Consider the following 21633-nt stretch of genomic DNA (forward strand, 5'->3'; position numbering starts at 1 on the left):
CTGAATGGAAAACACATAAAACAGCCCCATTCTCCAGATGTAGAAATGTTAATAGAATAGACATCCATTATCTGTTCTAGGTTGTGTCCCTCTCTTCTTGTCCCTTTTCTTCTTGTTTTCCTCTCTATGTTTTGTACTCAGCTGACTTTTCATGCTGTCTCTAAAGGAATGAAAGATTTTTTCCAAGCACTAAGCTCACTTAGCTGATTGCTCCTTCCTGTGTTTCCAAAAAGGCCAAAGTAAATAACCCAGTCCTTCTTTTCACTGTAGACAAGCCATGATCTGCTTATCTGTTCTCCATTTTTCATTTGGATGAAATAATAGCTGCATGAATCATGACAGCAGACAAGATAGAGGAGAGCAGGAGGCGGGGTTACCAATCTACTCGCTCTGGAGAGCAGAGTTCGCTGCTTTTAGGTCACCAGTCCATCACAGAAAAACATAATTAATGTGCACAAATAAGGAAAAGCTGTATTAACCATCCATATAACAGAAGCCTTATGGGGCCCCAGGGACTTGGAGCCCTAGGCAACTGCCTAGTATTGCCTAATGGTAAATCCTGCATCCACACCGAGTGACACTGAGATGCCAATAATTTCAAATTAAATTTGGGAGGTACAGCTCTCCTTTGTTATAGGGTGCTTGGAAAGCTGGAATGTTTACCCTTCAGATGATGGATAAGGGAAGGTCGAGCCACCTTTATGGAGCTGTTTTCTAATATCTATCTACATTAGAAAACAGCTCCTCCTTCAGTGGAGTTCTGATATCCTGTGTTTAAAGGCAACACTTCCCTCTTTGACATTTTTGTTAGGAATCCAGTTTGTGTGGGTTGTGTTTTTGTTTGTCTTCCCTCCACCAGGAGGCGCCTGGTTCTCGTTGGCCTCCTCACACACCTGCAGATGGTTGCCTCATTACCGGAGGACATTTAAGTTGCTGACTGCCACTACCTTGACACCAGTTTTGGGTATTCTGAGCTGAGTTTGCTGAGTCAAACTGAGTTTTGTCACCTGAGTCTTAACATTGTTGTTTTTTGTCTTTGCCTCTCGGCAGGAAGTCATCCTGCAAACTGGATGTTTGGACCTTCTCCCCATGGAAGGATCATCTGAGCTTCAAACTGAGCTGGCGATTCAAACTGGAGGTTTGGATCTACCTTTCCCCAAAGGATTGTTTGAGCTACACTCTGAGCAGGGGATTCACCTGAACAAGAAACAGTTCAAGTACCATAGGAAATCTAAGTGGCAGTCAGCTCCTCCGTTCCTCAAGTAAACACCTCAACCTGGGTAAACCCTGTCCGCCCTCCAACGAGCAACTCAATTACTTGAATAACCCACACCGACTGGATTCAGAGAAAGATACATTTTATGGGAAATGTGAGTCCCGTTGCCTTTATTCCCTCATATTTCCCACTGAGCCTGAACTAACCATAGGAACTTCCCCTTCACTTTTCAGTCCTGGTTTGCCAGTGTTCAGAGCAGCACTGGACCCATCTCTAACAGTTCTCAATAAACCTGTTAAACCTTCCCCTGGTCTCTCTGTTTGGTTTTCTGCGTGTGGCTCAGATCTTTGCATAAAATCATGAGAATTTTATCCTGATGCTTCGCTATTTTCATGGAAACACTGAGGGAGGAACAGTCAGCTGCTTCTATTACATGGATCAGAATGTCGTCTGCATAGAGAGAAAGTTGATGCTGAGAATTGGCTGATTTCAGGCTGGACTGGAGCTGGGTTAGCCAGAGCTATGGGGAGGTAAAGTCCAGGGGATTGTTTTTTAATGCCTATGACCTGGATGACGGAGAATCTTCACCAGCATGTGGAGAGAAGCTCCTGCTTTGGGTCTTTATTGGCTCTATTCTTAGGAAAAATGGGATTTATTTTCACTGCTATGCAGATGACTCACAGATTTATCTTCAGTCTCAGCTTTTATGCTTGGAAGACTTGAAAGCCTGGATGTCCCTAAATGTATGAAAACTCAGTGAAGAAAAAGGCAGAGTTGGTTAGAGCAGCTAGCAAAGGTTAACCCTATCCTGCCACGTCAGCATTTAGAAACTCCATGCCTTTATAAGCACTGGGCTGGATGACTGTACTGCACTTCATGATTCTGCACTCTGGATTCTGAGGAGTTTAGTCTTTGTTCACTTTACAATAAAAAAAAAGTTTTGAAAAGTTCAGTATTCATTCTTCTTTTGAGTTTAACTAGTTTTAGTTAAGAGTTTTAAACTGAAATATGTTTGACTTGGAGCTGAATGATTTTTGTTAATAAACTCAATACGATATTTACCGTTCCTACCGGGGAGGGCAATAAACATCTTAAAGTATCAGAAATATAAACTCCCAGCTATCTGGGAATTGAAAAGAACATAAAATCACAACAAAGGGAAAACATCCATCAATCAATTCACATTTTTTAATTCTAGGGAGGCATGATATATTGCTGTTGACATTGTAATCGGCTGTTATTAATCCTTTTTTTTTACCGTATGTATTAATGTCTAACTACCTATAAATATAAATATTAGTGCATTTTGGTTCTCTTTTGTTCTCAACAATAGAAAAGAATTAAATAAATAGATGTTTGAGCTCATTTTTGGAAAATAAAAACCCTATTGAAAGCGTTTGTGTCAAGTAACTGTAGGTCCATCATCCCACCTTTAGATGGACAGGATCACCTTTTACAGTTGCCTTTTGTATCTATGCTTCTTTTTCTATGTCTGCTTCTGTCTCCTTGAACCCCAGTGGGCCTCAGCAGATGGCCGCTCACACTGAGCCTGGTTCTGCTGGAGGTTTCCTCCTGTTCAAAGTGAGTTTTTCCTCTCCACTGTCGCTACAAGCATGCTTAGTGTGAGGGATTGCTGAAGAGTCAATGAGTCGATGCAATCAGCTGGTTTTCCTCAGATAGAAAACTTTGAATCAATCTGACTGGATGATCTGGTGAACTGGAAAGTGACCTGAGATGACATGATGTGAATTGGAGCTATAGAAATAAACTGAATAGAATAGAACAGAGCGCCCCCACCAACTTTCAAACAAATCAATCAATCAATCCATCAATAAACCAATAAATCAATCAATATAAATCAATTAATAAACCAACCAATCAATCAATAAATCGATCAATAAATCAATCAACCAATCAGAGTTCTCATCAGTCAAGAAAAGAAGGAATTCCCGGATCTTCTCCAGTAGAACCAGTCACATGGTTCTGTTTTTATGGATCCTTGGTTCCATCTTTAAATCATAATTTAAGTTCATTTTTATAATACACATTTCCACATTATTCTCGGTTCATTCGAGCTGTTTAAGCGCCCCCTAGTGGCAAAATTCTTTGCATAGTTTCTCAGTTTATACTAAGAGATTCATCAAGTCTGTGATGTCACTGCGGCACCACACCGGAAATGTTTGTTTCTTTTAACAAAATAAAAGTTTGCCAGCATCGCGTCGCTGAATAATCTTTATCCACAGGCCTCTAAATCATGTCACAGTCTCTGCATCAAACTGACCATATCAATGTTTGTTTTTTTCTCCCACAATCTTTACATTTGATCACTGCTGCACTTTATGGAATTGAAATGTTCTGAAAGCTGCACAACATTAAATTTCAAGGCCTGTATGATGATATGATGATCAACTGTTCTCTGTTTGCTAAGATATGAAAATAAAGTGCTGACTAACTGAAATCCATCGATCTCCGTTTATTTAACTAGGATGAATAGTTCAATACTGTTTTCCTTTTTTGTTGATCCTAAATAACATGCCGCTGTCATTTTGCACATCTTAACTGTTGCTGGTAAGTCTATAACCACTTACTGGAAAAAATGTCCACAGATGTTTTTTTTTTTTTTTTTTTGGTTATTTATCCTTTTTTTAGTTACTGCAAAGTATTTATATTCAAACTTCTTGTCGCTCTTAATGTACGTTTTTTTTTCACTTTATTCTGTAATTTTTATGGCTTTTAAATGTTTATATCTATGTGACTCTTTTATAATTATTGTCCAAAACTGGAAAAATAAAGTAATTTTCTACTCCTACTCTATATACAAAAGGATAATTATTGCTGCCGACGATATTGAAACGAATTGAAAGAATAAAATATAAAAATTACTCTCTACTCCTAATACTTTATTCGCAGCGTCGCTGTGTGTTTTATTTTGAAATCAGACCGGAAGTCGCTTTGTGTATATAGAGTGCGTGTTTCTTCGCTCCGGTCAGTTCGGGTCTCGGTTCTGTGGGTCCAGAGCTTCCTACGGCTTGGTTCTCCGCCGCGTCATGAAGGAACCGGTCCGAACTGGATCAAAACTTTGTGTCGGTGAGTTGGTTTCATGTCGGACCGCTAACCCGCAGTTAACGGACCGCAACGGGAAGAAAAAAAGGCGCAAAGTTTATTCTCAGAAACTTTCTGCACTGTTTTCTCGCCGCGAGCCTTTTGTTCTGCGGCTCGCGCCTCCGTTCCCATGGTGAAGCTTCTCCGGCCCGCGAGGGTCTCCGAGCGGAGCCGAAGGCTGTCCGGAAACAGCCGAGCGTCCGAGGCGCTTAAACACCGAAGCTGGTTCGGTTCTGTTCGGAGTCTAGAACCGGTAGTTCGGTTCTGGTCGGTGCTCTTTGATCCTTGCTTGCTTTAAATCTGATCATAAATAAAATGAGTTTATTTGTTGGTCTGCAGACAGAACCGATCCTGAGGACCAGAACCGGATCATCTCGGTACCAGGAACGGTTTTACCAGAACCGAACCTGACCCAGTTGTAATGCAGACTGAACTGGACTCAGTGTAAATGGTTCTGGGTGTGACTCTGGTGTCAGACAGGATCTGATTGGGTCCCGTCCTCGTTAGGAACTGGTTCTGTGTAAATAAACCAAACAGGTTCATCTGGATCTTCTCTGGTCAGTTCTGGTCCACCAGCTGGAGACCAGAACCCAGTGGAACCGTGACCCAGTGAGACCTTCAGGCAGCGGATCTGATGGTACCAGCTGCTGGTTTTACTGTCCTACCGCTGTCTGTGGTCCTGATGGGACCTGATTGGAGGGGATCAGGCAGGCCAAAACCGGGACCTGGAGGACTAACCCAGACCAGACCTGGAGGACTAACCCAGACCAGACCTGGAAGACTAACCCAGACCAGACCTGGAGGACTAACCCAGATCAGACCTGGAGGACTAACCCAGACCAGACCTGGAAGACTAACCCAGACCAGACCTGGAGGACTAACCCAGACCAGACCTGGAAGACTAACCCAGACCAGACCTGGAAGACTAACCCAGACCAGACCTGGAAGACTAACCCAGACCAGACCTGGAAGACTAACCCAGACCAGACCTGGAGGACTAACCCAGACCAGACCTGGAAGACTAACCCAGACCAGACCTGGAGGACTGACCCAGACCAGACCTGGAAGACTAACCCAGACCAGACCTGGAAGACTAACCCAGACCAGACCTGGAAGACTAACCCAGACCAGACCTGGAGGACTAACCCAGATCAGACCTGGAGGACTGACCCAGATCAGACCTGGAGGACTGACCCGGACCTGGAGGACTAACCCAGATCAGACCTGGAGGACTGACCCAGACCCGGACCTGGAGGACTAACCCAGATCAGACCTGGAAGACTGACCCAGACCCGGACCTGGAGGACTGACCCAGACCAGACCTGGAGGACTGACCCAGACCAGACCTGGAGGACTGACCCAGACCGGGACCTGGAAGACTAACCCAGACCAGACATGGAGGACTAACCCAGACCGGGACCTGGAGGACTAACCCAGACCAGACCTGGAAGACTAACCCAGACCGGGACCTGGAGGACTAACCCAGACCAGACCTGGAAGACTAACCCAGACCGGGACCTGGAGGACTAACCCAGACCAGACCTGGAGGACTGACCCAGACCGGGACCTGGAAGACTAACCCAGACCAGACCTGGAGGACTGACCCAGACCGGGACCTGGAAGACTAACCCAGACCGGGACCTGGAGGACTGACCCAGACCCGGACCTGGAAGACTGACCGGGACCTGGAGGACTAACCCAGACCAGACCTGGAGGACTAACCCAGACCCGGACCCTAGAGGACTGACCCAGACCAAACCTAGAGGACTGACCCAGACCAGGACCTGGAAGACTAAACCCAGACCAGACCTGGAAGACTAACCCAGACCAGACCTGGAGGACTAACCCAGACCCGGACCTAGAGGACTGACCCAGACCGGGACCTGGAAGACTAACCCAGACCAGACCTGGAGAACTGACCCAGACCCGGAGCTGGAAGACTGACCGGGACCTGGAGGACTAACCCAGACCGGGACCTGGAGGACTAACCCAGACCGGGACCTGGAGGACTGACCCAGACCCGGACCTGGAAGACTGACCGGGACCTGGAGGACTAACCCAGAGCGGGACCTGGAGGACTGACCCAGACCGGGACCTGGAAGACTAACCCAGACCGGGACCTGGAGGACTAACCCAGAGCGGGACCTGGAGGACTAACCCAGACCAGACCTGGAGGACTGACCCAGACCCGGACCTGGAGGACTAACCCAGATCAGACCTGGAGGACTGACCCAGACCGGGACCTGGAGGACTGACCCAGACCTGGTTTTGTAGAGAAGGATTTATTTCCTAAACCAGCTGACCTGGTTCTCAGCTCAGTAACAGAACCAACCAGCAGCTTCATAAACTCTTTATCACTTTAACTTGATTCCTTTCATCTTTGCAGCTGCAGCCGATTAAAACGAGCCGTCATCAGGAGGTGAAAATCTGGCCCATCTGTTGCCTGGTTGACGTAAAGCAGGTTCGATCAATCGGAGCGGCCGTTTTGGTTCAGCTTTCTTCATTTCCACCTGTCAGAGGTAAATCTCGCTGATGGCTGCACAGTTTGTCTTTTTAGTCCAGGTTAGATTCCTGCTGATTGAAATGGGATTAAATCTGAATTAAAAGCATTTTGGGACTAAAACTATGACCTCCAGGATAAAACAGGATGAAGTCTTTGATTCTTCTGATAAAATCTAACCTGATTTTACTGAGATTTGTTCTAAAGCTGTTTAAATATCAGATCTATTGAGACGTCTCCTGAAATAATCTGAGTAATGGCTTCGTCCTGGTTTTACGGATGCTAACGTGCTAGCTAGGGTTGTAGAACCAGTCTGGGTCAGCTCCTGGGTGCTGACGGTTCTGATGGACCTGCTCCGTCTCCATCAGGTGTGAGGTCAGGGCGGGATGCGTCCCGATGGACGAGGCGGAGCACAGTCGCTATGTGGCCCAGCTGAGAGCCGAGTTCGACCGCTGCGACACCACGGCGACGGGCTTCCTGGACCGGGACGAGCTGACGGAGCTGTTCAGGAGGCTGCAGCTGGACGCACACCTGGAGCTGCTGCTGGACGCACTGCTGGGAGAGCATCCCTACGGCAGGGTAACCGCCACCGAGGGACCGCCTCCATGTGACCAGAACCGGCCCGGTTCTGATTGGTCCGTGTGTCTCTGTCCAACAGGTGAACTTTGAGGAGTTTAAGGACGGCTTTGTGGACGTTCTTTCCCGCTCCCTGGACATCAGCACCTCTGAGGAGGACAGCAGCTACCTGGAGCCAGGTGAGGCGCCGCAGGGCCCGCTCAGGTTCTGGTTCTGTTGGGCCTGGTTCCTATTGTTCTATGTCCTCCAGCGCTCCCCCAGGAGGTGCAGCCTAAGCTGGTCAAAGGAACCAAACGCTACGGCCGGCGCTCGCACCCAGAACCCCGGCCCGGTTCTGGTCTCACCGCCAACTCCGGGGAGTCCACCCCATCCGGAAGCAACGCCGCAGACTCTTCTCCACCCGCCGTCCGCAGAGCCAAGCTCAGGAGGTCCACTTCTCTGGAGAGCCTGGAGGTGAGTCAGAACCACCAGCAGGTCCACCAGTAACAGAACCAGAACCACTGGGAGGAGCACAGAGACTGGGAGGAATAGAGAGACTAGGGGAGACTGGGATAGAGAGACTGGGAGAGACTGGGAGGAACACAGAGACTGGGAGAGACTAGGGGAGACTGGGATAGAGAGACTGGGAGAGACTAGGGGAGACTGGGATAGAGAGACTGGGAGAGACTAGGGGAGACTGGGAGAGACTGGGAGGAACACAGAGACTGGGAGAGACTAGGGGAGACTGGGATAGAGAGACTGGGAGAGACTAGGGGAGACTGGGAGAGACTGGGAGGAACACAGAGACTGGGAGAGACTAGGGGAGACTGGGATAGAGAGACTAGGGGAGACTGGGATAGAGAGACTGGGAGAGACTGGGAGGAGCACAGAGACTGGGAGGAATAGAGAGACTAGGGGAGACTGGGATAGAGAGACTAGGGGAGACTGGGATAGAGAGACTGGGAGAGACTGGGAGGAGCACAGAGACTGGGAGGAATAGAGAGACTAGGGGAGACTGGGATAGAGAGACTAGGGGAGACTGGGATAGAGAGACTAGGGGAGACTGGGATAGAGAGACTGGGAGAGACTAGGGGAGACTGGGAGAGACTGGGAGGAACACAGAGACTGGGAGAGACTAGGGGAGACTGGGATAGAGAGACTGGGAGAGACTAGGGGAGACTGGGATAGAGAGACTGGGAGAGACTAGGGGAGACTGGGAGAGACTGGGAGGAACACAGAGACTGGGAAAGACTAGGGGAGACTGGGATAGAGAGACTGGGAGAGACTAGGGGAGACTGGGAGAGACTGGGAGGAACACAGAGACTGGGAGAGACTAGGGGAGACTGGGATAGAGAGACTGGGAGAGACTAGGGGAGACTGGGAGAGACTGGGAGGAACACAGAGACTGGGAGAGACTAGGGGAGACTGGGATAGAGAGACTGGGAGAGACTGGGAGGAACACAGAGACTGGGAGAGACTAGGGGAGACTGGGATAGAGAGACTGGGAGAGACTAGGGGAGACTGGGATAGAGAGACTGGGAGAGACTAGGGGAGACTGGGATAGAGAGACTGGGAGAGACTAGGGGAGACTGGGATAGAGAGACTGGGAGAGACTGGGAGGAGCACAGAGACTGGGAGGAATAGAGAGACTAGGGGAGACTGGGATAGAGAGACTGGGAGAGACTGGGAGGAACACAGAGACTTGGAGAGACTAGGGGAGACTGGGATAGAGAGACTGGGAGAGACTAGGGGAGACTGGGATAGAGAGACTGGGAGAGACTAGGGGAGACTGGGAGAGACTGGGAGGAACACAGAGACTGGGAGAGACTAGGGGAGACTGGGATAGAGAGACTGGGAGAGACTGGGAGGAACACAGAGACTGGTAGAGACTAGGGGAGACTGGGATAGAGAGACTGGGAGAGACTAGGGGAGACTGGGATAGAGAGACTGGGAGAGACTAGGGGAGACTGGGAGAGACTGGGAGGAACACAGAGACTGGGAGAGACTAGGGGAGACTGGGATAGAGAGACTAGGGGAGACTGGGATAGAGAGACTGGGAGAGACTGGGAGGAGCACAGAGACTGGGAGGAATAGAGAGACTAGGGGAGACTGGGATAGAGAGACTGGGAGAGACTGGGAGGAACACAGAGACTGGGAGAGACTAGGGGAGACTGGGATAGAGAGACTGGGAGAGACTGGGAGGAACACAGAGACTGGGAGAGACTAGGGGAGACTGGGATAGAGAGACTAGGGGAGACTGGGATAGAGAGACTGGGAGAGACTAGGGGAGACTGGGAGAGACTGGGAGGAACACAGAGACTGGGAGAGACTAGGGGAGGCTGGGATAGAGAGACTGGGAGAGACTAGGGGAGACTGGGATAGAGAGACTGGGAGAGACTAGGGGATACTGGGAGAGACTGGGAGGAACACAGAGACTGGGAGAGAGTAGGGGAGACTGGGATAGAGAGACTGGGAGAGACTAGGGGAGACTGGGAGAGACTGGGAGGAACACAGAGACTGGGAGAGACTAGGGGAGACTGGGATAGAGAGACTGGGAGAGACTAGGGGAGACTGGGAGAGACTAGGGGAGACTGGGAGAGACTGGGAGGAACACAGAGACTGGGAGAGACTAGGGGAGACTGGGATAGAGAGACTGGGAGAGACTAGGGGAGACTGGGAGAGACTAGGGGAGACTGGGATAGAGAGACTGGGATAGAGAGACTGGGAGAGACTAGGGGAGACTGGGTGGGAGAGAGAAACTGGGAGAGAAAGACGTGGAGAGACTAGGTGGGAGAGACTGGAGGTGAGTCAGAACCAACAGCAGGTCCATCAGTAACAGAACCACAGGGAGGATCACAGAGACTGGGAGAGACTAGGGGAGACTGGGATAGAGAGACTGGGAGAGACTAGGGGAGACTGGGATAGAGAGACTGGGAGAGACTAGGGGAGACTGGGAGAGACTGGGAGGAACACAGAGACTGGGAGAGACTAGGGGAGACTGGGATAGAGAGACTAGGGGAGACTGGGATAGAGAGACTGGGAGAGACTGGGAGGAGCACAGAGACTGGGAGGAATAGAGAGACTAGGGGAGACTGGGATAGAGAGACTGGGAGAGACTGGGAGGAACACAGAGACTGGGAGAGACTAGGGGAGACTGGGATAGAGAGACTGGGAGAGACTGGGAGGAACACAGAGACTGGGAGAGACTAGGGGAGACTGGGATAGAGAGACTAGGGGAGACTGGGATAGAGAGACTGGGAGAGACTAGGGGAGACTGGGAGAGACTGGGAGGAACACAGAGACTGGGAGAGACTAGGGGAGACTGGGATAGAGAGACTGGGAGAGACTAGGGGATACTGGGAGAGACTGGGAGGAACACAGAGACTGGGAGAGAGTAGGGGAGACTGGGATAGAGAGACTGGGAGAGACTAGGGGAGACTGGGAGAGACTGGGAGGAACACAGAGACTGGGAGAGACTAGGGGAGACTGGGATAGAGAGACTGGGAGAGACTAGGGGAGACTGGGAGAGACTAGGGGAGACTGGGAGAGACTGGGAGGAACACAGAGACTGGGAGAGACTAGGGGAGACTGGGATAGAGAGACTGGGAGAGACTAGGGGAGACTAGGGGAGACTGGGATAGAGAGACTGGGAGAGACTAGGGGAGACTGGGTGGGAGAGAGAAACTGGGAGAGAAAGACGTGGAGAGACTAGGTGGGAGAGACTGGAGGTGAGTCAGAACCACCAGCAGGTCCATCAGTAACAGAACCACAGGGAGGATCACAGAGACTGGGAGAGACTAGGGGAGACTGGGATAGAGAGACTGGGAGAGACTAGGGGAGACTGGGATAGAGAGACTGGGAGAGACTAGGGGAGACTGGGATAGAGAGACTAGGGGAGACTGGGATAGAGAGACTGGGAGAGACTGGGAGGAGCACAGAGACTGGGAGGAATAGAGAGACTAGGGGAGACTGGGATAGAGAGACTGGGAGAGACTGGGAGGAACACAGAGACTGGGAGAGACTAGGGGAGACTGGGATAGAGAGACTGGGAGAGACTGGGAGGAACACAGAGACTGGAAGAGACTAGGGGAGACTGGGATAGAGAGACTAGGGGAGACTGGGATAGAGAGACTGGGAGAGACTAGGGGAGACTGGGAGAGACTGGGAGGAACACAGAGACTGGGAGAGACTAGGGGAGACTGGGATAGAGAGACTGGGAGAGACTAGGGGAGACTGGGATAGAGAGACTGGGAGAGACTAGGGGATACTGGGAGAGACTGGGAGGAACACAGAGACTGGGAGAGAGTAGGGGAGACTGGGATAGAGAGACTGGGAGAGACTAGGGGAGACTGGGAGAGACTGGGAGGAACACAGAGACTGGGAGAGACTAGGGGAGACTGGGATAGAGAGACTGGGAGAGACTAGGGGAGACTGGGAGAGACTAGGGGAGACTGGGAGAGACTGGGAGGAACACAGAGACTGGGAGAGACTAGGGGAGACTGGGATAGAGAGACTGGGAGAGACTAGGGGAGACTGGGAGAGACTAGGGGAGACTGGGATAGAGAGACTGGGATAGAGAGACTGGGAGAGACTAGGGGAGACTGGGTGGGAGAGAGAAACTGGGAGAGAAAGACGTGGAGAGACTAGGTGGGAGAGACTGGAGGTGAGTCAGAACCACCAGCAGGTCCATCAGTAACAGAACCACAGGGAGGATCACAGAGACTGGGAGAGACTAGGGGAGACTGGGATAGAGAGACTAGGGGAGACTGGGATAGAGAGACTGGGAGGAGCACAGAGACTGGGAGGAATAGAGAGACTAGGGGAGACTGGGATAGAGAGACTAGGGGAGACTGGGATAGAGAGACTGGGAGAGACTGGGAGGAACACAGAGACTGGGAGAGACTAGGGGAGACTGGGATAGAGAGACTTGGAGAGACTGGGAGGAACACAGAGACTGGGAGAGACTAGGGGAGACTGGGATAGAGAGACTAGGGGAGACTGGGATAGAGAGACTGGGAGAGACTAGGGGAGACTGGGAGAGACTGGGAGGAACACAGAGACTGGGAGAGACTAGGGGAGACTGGGAGAGACTGGGAGGAACACAGAGACTGGGAGAGACTAGGGGAGACTGGGATAGAGAGACTGGGAGAGACTAGGGGAGACTGGGATAGAGAGACTGGGAGAGACTAGGGGAGACTGGGAGAGACTGGGAGGAACACAGAGACTGGGAGAGACTAGGGGAGACTGGGATAGAGAGACTGGGAGAGACTAGGGGAGACTGGGAGAGACTGGGAGGAACACAGAGACTGGGAGAGACTAGGGGAGACTGGGATAGAGAGACTGGGAGAGACTAGGGGAGACTGGGAGAGACTAGGGGAGACTGGGAGAGACTGGGAGGAACACAGAGACTGGGAGAGACTAGGGGAGACTGGGATAGAGAGACTGGGAGAGACTAGGGGAGACTGGGAGAGACTAGGGGAGACTGGGATAGAGAGACTGGGATAGAGAGACTGGGAGAGACTAGGGGAGACTGGGGTGGAGAGACTGGGTGGGAGAGAGAAACTGGGAGAGAAAGACGGGGAGAGACTAGGTGGGAGAGACTGGAGGTGAGTCAGAACCACCAGCAGGTCCATCAGTAACAGAACCACAGGGAGGATCACAGAGACTGGGAGGGACTGGGTGAGAGAGACCAGGGGAGACTGGGAGAGACTAGGGGAGACTGCGATGGAGAGACTGGGAGGTAGAGACTGGGATAGAGAGACTTGGGTGGAGGGACTGGGCGAGGGTTCAGCTAAATACCTGAGGGGAGGAGGGCGGTTCTGAGGTTTTCTCAGGAAGTGGGATTGTGAGGAATGTGGCTGCTGGAAGAGGAAGACGTTTTTGTTTAGTGACTGTCAGCTTCTCTTCCTCGTCCTCCTCTCAGGTAGGTTCCCACAGCAGCGGGTTTGGGGTGGGGTTAGTAAGTGTCCATCCCAGCAGAACTAAAGCGGCTCAGGACCCCCCCAGCCCCCCCCGATTCAGTCTCTAAGCTCCATGTTTTCTCTGCAGAGCCTGAAGTCTGATGAAGAGGCAGGAAGTTCCAGGATCGACCAGAAACCCTTTCAGAATAAAGGTACAGGCAAACGTTCTGATCCTGATCCAGTCAGGAAGGTTCCTGGGACCTGGGGTCCGTTTCACCAAACCGGTTTAACAAATTTAGACTCTAATCCTCAACTCTAAATTAATCCAGCCTAAAGTCAGGAATGTTGTTCAGTTTCACAGCGGCTGCTATCAATTAGTTCAATCAACTCAGAGTAAGTATGTAAAGCCATGATCACTGGAGCACCGATTCAACCTGTCACCATGGCAACATGCAACAGGAAGTGTCTATTTCACCCCACCGGAACTAGAGATTTAATGCAGAAATGCAAAAAAGAATAAAATAAAAAAGGAGAATGTGTTTAAAAGACAGAAACGGCGCTACAGCTGCTGAGGAGGAGAAGATGGGAAAGACTGTTGCTCAAGTTAATGTGTAGGTTTATAAGAAGTGGGCTATGGCAGGCCGTTTTACATTTATTTAAAGCACTCTCCTCTCTGTTGTTCCTTTTATAGATCACTAAAATAAGATTCTTCCTGATCAAAATCACACTCCTAGACTGAACTGTAACATTAGATTTTCTAAATTACATTTTTGTACCAAAACTGAATTTCAGAAAGGAAAAAAATAAATTATACTTGTTAGAATTAGGTTTTATATATCTAGAAATGTTTCCACATTTTAATTGACCATTCAGACCATTCATTAACTTGACTGAAAATATGTTTATGATATCTGAAAAACATTTATTAATAGTTAAAATAATAAAAATGCTGACCAGTAATATTAGGAATATGGAGATCTGAAGCTATTTTCTATACATCCAGAAAGTTTATTCTACATGTGGAGAATGTCATTTTGTTTGAAAGAAAAACAGTTTTTTTCAGATATCAGGAATACATATTTAGTAAAACTAGTACGTATCAAAACGGCTTGCCATAGCTTTATTAAGGTGAAAATATTATGGGTTTATTTCTTGAATGGTCGTAGATCAGTGGATCTATTTAGGTGAAATCATCTGTCAGCAGGTGAAGATGAAGAATAAAGACGTTATTCTAATAAATAGAACCTGTTCATCATCTCATGGGTTCCTCCTCATGTTGATTCAGTCTCTTTTACTCAGTAAATCAGTGGCTGTTTGCTGCAGCGTTTCCGATGTTATCGTCCCAATAAATGGTCGTTATTAGCGGCTATCAGTCCCATAGAATGGCTTCAGATTGGGCCAGTAGGCTCAGTAGGTTGGTAACATCCAGTAAATCCCCCCCATGTGGAATTAAAGAATCTATTTATGTGTAATCTGAAAATAATCTCAGTAGTTCTTCATGTTCTGTAAATATAGCTAAATAAAAATAAAATAATCTGCATCTCGCTCATATTAAACAAACCAAAATCCAGTAATCTCCTCTCCTGTCACTGAGTTGTAGAATCCTCTCCCTATAAATATTTAATTCTCTGTGAATTAATGCCGATCATCCTTTAATAAGATCCTCATCAAACTGACATGCAGTGTTTTTTTTTTTTGTGTCTCACAAAACTACAACATATAACTGATTAAATGAGGAAATAAAACGGTGATTGGCTGGAAGGAGACTAAGTTTACTGAAGGAAACCTGCTGCTGACCAGGTTACCTCTGGGAGGATGTTACTATGGCAACAGAACCAGGTTGAGGGAGCTCTCTATGTGAAACAGAAAAGTTTTCGGTAAACCTGCTTTGTGAAGCGGAGCCCTGCAGCCATGTAACCATGGCAACGGCAGTCAGCAGCATGGGTCCATTTCTGTGATGTTTTCTCTGCAGCAGATCAGCAGGAGGAAGGAGGAGCAGGTCCAGGTGTTCAGACCGCCGTGTGTGATCCACTGACTCTGCAGGTAAACCGGGTTCAGAACCGATTCTGGAGCTGGTGTCAGACGGTTCTGATGGTCCCACTCTGTCTGCAGGATGTGGACGTTCTGCTCAGGAGGCTGGATGGCCACCTGGACAGCCAGGCCGGGGTCCAAAGGTTCCGTCAGGGTCTGTGGAGCTCCGCCCCCACGTTAAGCTCCACCCCTCTGAGATCAGCTAAGGTAAAACACCTTCTATTGCAGCCGCCTCATTGGTCAGAGGAAACACCGCCTCCTGATCTCTGAGCCAATAGCAGCAGGCCTTTAATCTGTCAGTCAGAACAGGACAGCTGATCCTGATCCATCAGAACCAGAACCAGTACAGGTTCTGTCTGAGTCCCATCTTTTACAGCTGCACCAACATTAGAACCCTGCCTTGGTTCTGGTTCTAATCAGACCTTGGTTCTAGTTCTGATCGGACCCTAGTTCTGCTTCTACTTGGACCTTGGTACTAGTTTTAATCGGACCTTGGTTCTGGTTTAATGGGACCTTGGTACTGGTTTTAATCGGACCTTGGTTCTGGTTTAATGGGACCATGGTTCTGGTTCTAATCGGAAATTGGTTCTGGTTTAAACGGACTTTGGTTCTGGTTTAATGGGACCTTGGTACTGGTTTTAATCGGACCTTGGTTCTGGTTTAATTGGACCATGGTTGTGGTTCTAATCGGACCTTGGTTCTGGTTTAATGGGACCATGGTTCTTGTTCTAATCGGAAATTGGTTCTGGTTTAAACGGACTTTGGTTCTGGTTTAATGGGACCATAGTTCTGGTTTAATCAGACCATGGTTCTGGTTCTATTCGGACCTTGGTTCTGGTTTAATGGGACCATAGTTCTGGTTTAATCAGACCATGGTTCTGGTTCTAATCGGACCTTGGTTCTGGTTTAAAAGATCCTGGTTCTGGTTTAATCTGACCTTGGTTCTGGTTCTAATCGGACCTTGGTTCTGGTTTAAACTGACCCTGGTTCTGGTTCTAATCGGAAATTGGTTCTGGTTTAAACGGACTTTGGTTCTGGTTTAATGGGACCTTGGTACTGGTTTTAATCGGACCTTGGTTCTGGTTTAATGGGACCATGGTTGTGGTTCTAATCGGACCTTGGTTCTGGTTTAATGGGACCATGGTTCTGGTTCTAATCGGAAATTGGTTCTGGTTTAAACGGACTTTGGTTCTGGTTTAATGGGACCATAGTTCTGGTTTAATCAGACCATGGTTCTGGTTTAATGGGACCTTGGTACTGGTTTTAATCGGACCTTGGTTCTGGTTTAATGGGACCATGGTTGTGGTTCTAATCGGACCTTGGTTCTGGTTTAATGGGACCATGGTTCTGGTTCTAATCGGAAATTGGTTCTGGTTTAAACGGACTTTGGTTCTGGTTTAATGGGACCATAGTTCTGGTTTAATCAGACCATGGTTCTGGTTCTAATCGGACCTTGGTTCTGGTTTAAAAGATCCTGGTTCTGGTTTAATCTGACCTTGGTTCTGGTTCTAATCGGACCTTGGTTCTGGTTTAAACTGACCCTGGTTCTGGTTCTAATCGGACCTTGGTTCTGTTTGGGTTTGGGTTTCTCTGTTTATCAGTTTTTCCTTTTATCTCTTTGAAGCTAATTGTAACAATAAAGGTTTGTTCTCTCTGCTTTCATCACTTCCTGTTTCCTTTTATGGAAGAAGATATGAAACCGGATCAGAATCACAAACTGAGGAGAAAATAACCACATCAAATAAAATTGAATCAACCAATAAATGATCAGAGCATCGTTGATTAGAGGAACCTGACCAATCAGAGCTGCTCAGTCTGATCAGCTGGGCGGGGCCTGCCCAGGTGGCCCAGGTGCAGCTGGTGAACAGGTATCAGCAGGCAGGTGGAGGCTGCTGGTTCTGAAGTCCAGCTATGATGTCTAGCTACGTTCTGTCTGCCTGGTTCAGGACGGACCCGATGACCTCCACGCTGACCTCCTGTCAGAACCAGGTGATCCAACTGGACCCGGTTCTATTGTTCAGGCAGCCACCAGAACCACAGACGGCTCTGCAGCGCTTAAGGAACCAGCAGACATCCATGGTTACCAGAACCCTGAGAGTCCAGAAATGTCTTCCTCTGTGGTTCTGTTAGCGAATGGACCATCTGTCTCAGAACTTCATTCGGATCATTGAGCCCATCAGGTGGTTCTGGTAGAACCGGGTTAATCCAGCGTGAATTCTCCTAATCCCTGAGCGAAACGCATTCTTTCCAGGGTTTAACCGGATCACATTCCTCTGTGCAGAACCAGCAGCTGGTACCGGAGGAGGGCCCGGCCCGCTCGGCGTCCCCCTCCCTGCTGACGGCCACCGTGGGTCCGAGAGTTCTGAGCCGACTGGACGACGGGTCGGGGAGTACCAGCCCAGAGCGGGTGGCGGCCCTGTGGACGGAGGAGGGGATCCGGAACAGCTGGGAGATTCTGCAGGTGGGTTCAGAACCGGGACTTCCCCTCTCTGGGTCAGCGTGTTCCAGAACTCCTGCCAAACCGCCTCAGAACCACCGGGCCGAGCAGAACCTCAGAGCCCAGTTCCAGCCGCACAGCAGCGCCCCCTGCTGCTGGCCTGAGCAGGAAGCTGTTTGAATGAAATGGAAAATAAACAGGAAGTGATTCTGGAGCAGCAGCCTTAAAAAGATCGGGTCCAAAACAGATGAAGGGAAACGGATCCAATCTGAAAAATTAGACCATATTTAAGATTAACAAAAGAATTAAAACACCGACTTAAATTAGAGCCTTTCTGGTTCGTCTAACTCTTTAAAGTTTATCATATTGATGCAGGAGTTTCCTCTGAATCATCAGTGGTTATTTCTGTTTCTGAAAACCCTGAATAATGAAGTGAACAGAAAACAGATAAAAGATTATATCTAATATATCAAATTAATGCAAATTAATGGTCTAATTGAACTAAGACTAAATGTATGTTTTTAATTTATTTGTCAGAATGTTTGACGACTCTAATTCTAAAAAAGTAGATTTTTAATTTGGAAGGCAACTGGACTTTGACTCAGTTTATTTATTAGCACCAAAGGTTTTACCAGAAACGGAAGTAGATTCATCTAAAAACTGCTGAAAAATGGGATTAGATTCATAGAAACTGGATTTCAAAGTATTGGGAAATAAAGAATAACAATAATAATTGTGGTATAGACAGGATTATGATTCACATTTTTAAACCAACAGCCTGGAATAGAATTAGAGAAGGAGAAATGAAATTGGATGAAGTCATGATCATTCTTCACCAGTAGGTGGCAGTAATGCACAGCTTTCATTTCTGCTCATCTGCCAAACGAAGTCCAGAGAGAAGAGAAAACAATCTAAAGGTTAAAGATTTCAGAGATCCGCAAACAGCAGAACCAAACATAGATCTGTTCCAGCTAGAGCTCATCAGTAGCTGGACCTGCGGCTAGCAGCCTGGCTAATCGCTAACTCTGCATGCTGTTCGTTGGGGTTATGGGACCTGGAATAACCCGGATAGTTTCAGTCCATCCAGCAGGATCGACAGCAGGTTCTGATCGGGATAAACGGCCCGTTTCTGATCCGTAAACCTCCGCAGCATCAGCAGCCAGAGGAAGGTCTAACTGGTTCTGGTTCTGTCCCGTGTTGCAGACTCTGGACTTCTCCCTGGAGGACCGGCTCAATCTGGCCGACCTGACCCTGGCTCTGGACAACGAGCTGCTGGTCAGCGGCAACGGCATCCACCAGGCGGCGCTCATCTCCTACAGGAGCGAGATCCAGCACCTGCAGTACGTTTCAGAGCCGCCGCCCATCCGTCCGTTCCTACAGCTTCCCGTCTGACCCGCTCTGTCTTCCAGGGAGGTGGCGGAGCAGGCCTGCAGGGAGCGGGACAAGCTGAGGGCCGACCTGGAGCTGGCCGACCACAGGAACCTGCAGTTGGTCCGGGAGGTGGACGACCGCCACGCCAGCATGGAGACGCTCAACGAGAGCAGGATCAGGTAGGGCTGCGGTGGGGGCAGCATGATGCTGTGGGGCTGAGCTGAGGCGTGACGGGCGCTGTGACCCACAGGGACCTGGAGCAGGACTTCAGGGAGCGGCTGACGGCGCTGCGCTGCCAGGCGGAGCAGGAGAGCGAGGCGCTGCTGCAGCAGGGGGAGCAGGAGTGCAGCGCGCTGCAGGAGGAGCTGCAGCTGCTCAGAGCGCAGGAGGCCGAGCTGCAGGAGGAGCTGGGGAGCGCCGCTCAGGTGAGTTCTACTCCTGTTCTGGTCCAACGGAGCTCAGATGGGTTCTGGACTCAGCTTCTGCTGTGATGTCAGGAGAAGCAGCGGGTGGAGGAGGAGCTGGAGGCCACCAAGATGAAGCTGAGGGACGCTGAAGGTTCTGTGCAGAGACTGCAGAAGGAAGTGGACCAGCTGCTGAACCACAAGGTGATCCCGGGTTCTGGACTTCTGGGTCGGGTGGAACCTGATCCCGGTCGGCGTCCGCTTGGTGTTCGGTGTCTGATGAATGTTTGATGAGCCTCCGCTGTGACTCGCTCTTCTCTCAGCGCCATCAGAACCGTCTTCACTCACAGATCATCTCTGTGTTCTGACAGTTTGGCCGTTTGGACCCGTCCGGCGCTGCTCAGAGCCATGAGGAACGCTTCTCTGAGATCCTCAGAGACTATGAGCTGCAGTGCCGGGTGAGACCCGCCACCGGTTCTGCTCTGGTTCTGCTGGACTCTGTGTTGCCGGTAGCGTGACCCGATACTGGGGTCCGGCTGGTTAAACCTGTGTGTGTGTGTGTGTGTGTGTGTGTGTGGTGCGTTCAGGAGCTGCAGGACAGAAACGATGAGCTGAGCTCTGAGCTGGAGCTGCTGAGGAGCAGGAAGGGCATCCAGCCAGCAGGGGGCGCCGCCAGCAGCCTGAGCTGGAGCCAGCAGTACCAGGACTCTGGTTAGTATGATGTCAGTCTGGGTCAGAACCTGGAGGTTCTGGGGGGGGGACCAGAGGAGGCTTTTATTCTGGAGGGTCAGAGGGAAGCAGGCGGATCCAAAGAAGGTGCAGAAACGGGACCAGAACCCAGTCACTGGTTTAAACAGGAGAGCAGAACCGGTTCTGAGACAAACGTTGTTTAAACAGAGTTTACAGTTTCTATATATATGTAGTCTGTAGTCGCGCCGTATGTGTTCCCACATCCTCCTGGTGCTGCTGGCATCATGGAAGAGATCCTGGATCTTCCAGCTGTGGTTCTGCTTGGCCGAGAATCCCGCAGATACAGAACCACAGACATATGGACCCACCAGAAGGTCCTCACTCCTGCAGGGATTTGTTCTGGTTCTGGCTGAGGAGTAGTGATGCTGTGGGCTCCACAGTAAAAGCTCAGATCAAACAGCAAAGCCCAGAGTTCTGGTGGCTCAGTGGGTCTGAGGTTGGTTATGAGGGGGTGAAGCTCCTTAGATAAAGATTAAGAAATAACAAGCAGGCTGAAACCACCAGAACCGGTTCTACCGGGGCGCTGAGTCACAGGCTGCTGGGACTGGACTTTCAGGTCTGAGTAGGCCACGCCCCCAGACTGCTGCGTCAGCTCAGTGTGGCGCTGAGGCTTCGGATCATGGCCCTCAGTGAGTTCCTCCTGGTTCCTCCTTTATCCTCCTGGTTCCTCCTTTATCCTCCTGGTTCCTCCTTTATCCTCCTGGTTCCCCCTTTATCCTCCTGGTTCCCCCTTTATCCTCCTGGTTCCCCCTTTATCCTCCTGGTTCCCCCTTTATCCTCCTGGTTCCTCCTTTATCCTCCTGGTTCCCCCTTTATCCTCCTGGTTCCCCCTTTATCCTCCTGGTTCCCCCTTTATCCTCCTGGTTCCTCCTTTATCCCCTTGGTTCCTCCTTTATCCTCCTGGTTCCTCCTTTATCCTCCTGGTTCCTCCTTTATCCCCTTGGTTCCTCCTTTATCCTCCTGGTTCCTCCTTTATCCCCTTGGTTCCTCCTTTATCCTCCTGGTTCCTCCTTTATCCTCCTGGTTCCTCCTTTATCCCCTTGGTTCCTCCTTTATCCCCTTGGTTCCCCCTTTATCCTCCTGGTTCCTCCTTTATCCTCCTGGTTCCTCCTTTATCCTCCTGGTTCCTCCTTTATCCTCCTGGTTCCTCCTTTATCCTCCTGGTTCCCCCTTTATCCTCCTGGTTCCTCCTTTATCCTCCTGGTTCCCCCTTTATCCTCCTGGTTCCCCCTTTATCCTCCTGGTTCCTCCTTTATCCTCCTGGTTCCTCCTTTATCCTCCTGGTTCCTCCTTTATCCTCCTGGTTCCTCCTTTATCCTCCTTTATCCCCTTGGTTCCTCCTTTATCCTCCTGGTTCCTCCTTTATC

The 21633-nt window shown here is 49.8% G+C and overlaps 1 protein-coding gene across 2 annotated transcripts; it reads left to right on the forward strand.

The window, feature by feature from the left end:
• Positions 1-6679: 6679 nt before the first annotated feature.
• Positions 6680-19845, forward strand: ninl (ninein-like). Of its 2 annotated transcripts, none has more exons than XM_038308289.1 (12): positions 6680-6837; positions 7187-7397; positions 7477-7573; positions 7645-7847; positions 13422-13485; positions 15246-15316; positions 15386-15511; positions 17586-17765; positions 18945-19081; positions 19151-19291; positions 19363-19537; positions 19610-19845. In XM_038308289.1, the coding sequence occupies exons 2-12, from the start codon at positions 7215-7217 to the stop codon at positions 19805-19807; spliced, it is 1575 nt and encodes a 524-aa protein (XP_038164217.1). In that variant the 5' UTR covers positions 6680-6837; positions 7187-7214; the 3' UTR covers positions 19808-19845. The 2 variants fall into 2 exon arrangements, with proteins under 2 accessions (XP_038164217.1, XP_038164218.1); XM_038308290.1 differs by having other exon boundaries at positions 15249-15316.
• Positions 19846-21633: the final 1788 nt, after the last annotated feature.

Source organism: Cyprinodon tularosa, unplaced genomic scaffold (assembly GCF_016077235.1).
Source record: "Cyprinodon tularosa strain WSP-4 unplaced genomic scaffold, ASM1607723v1 ctg634, whole genome shotgun sequence".
In the NCBI taxonomy this organism is placed as follows: domain Eukaryota; kingdom Metazoa; phylum Chordata; class Actinopteri; order Cyprinodontiformes; family Cyprinodontidae; genus Cyprinodon; species Cyprinodon tularosa.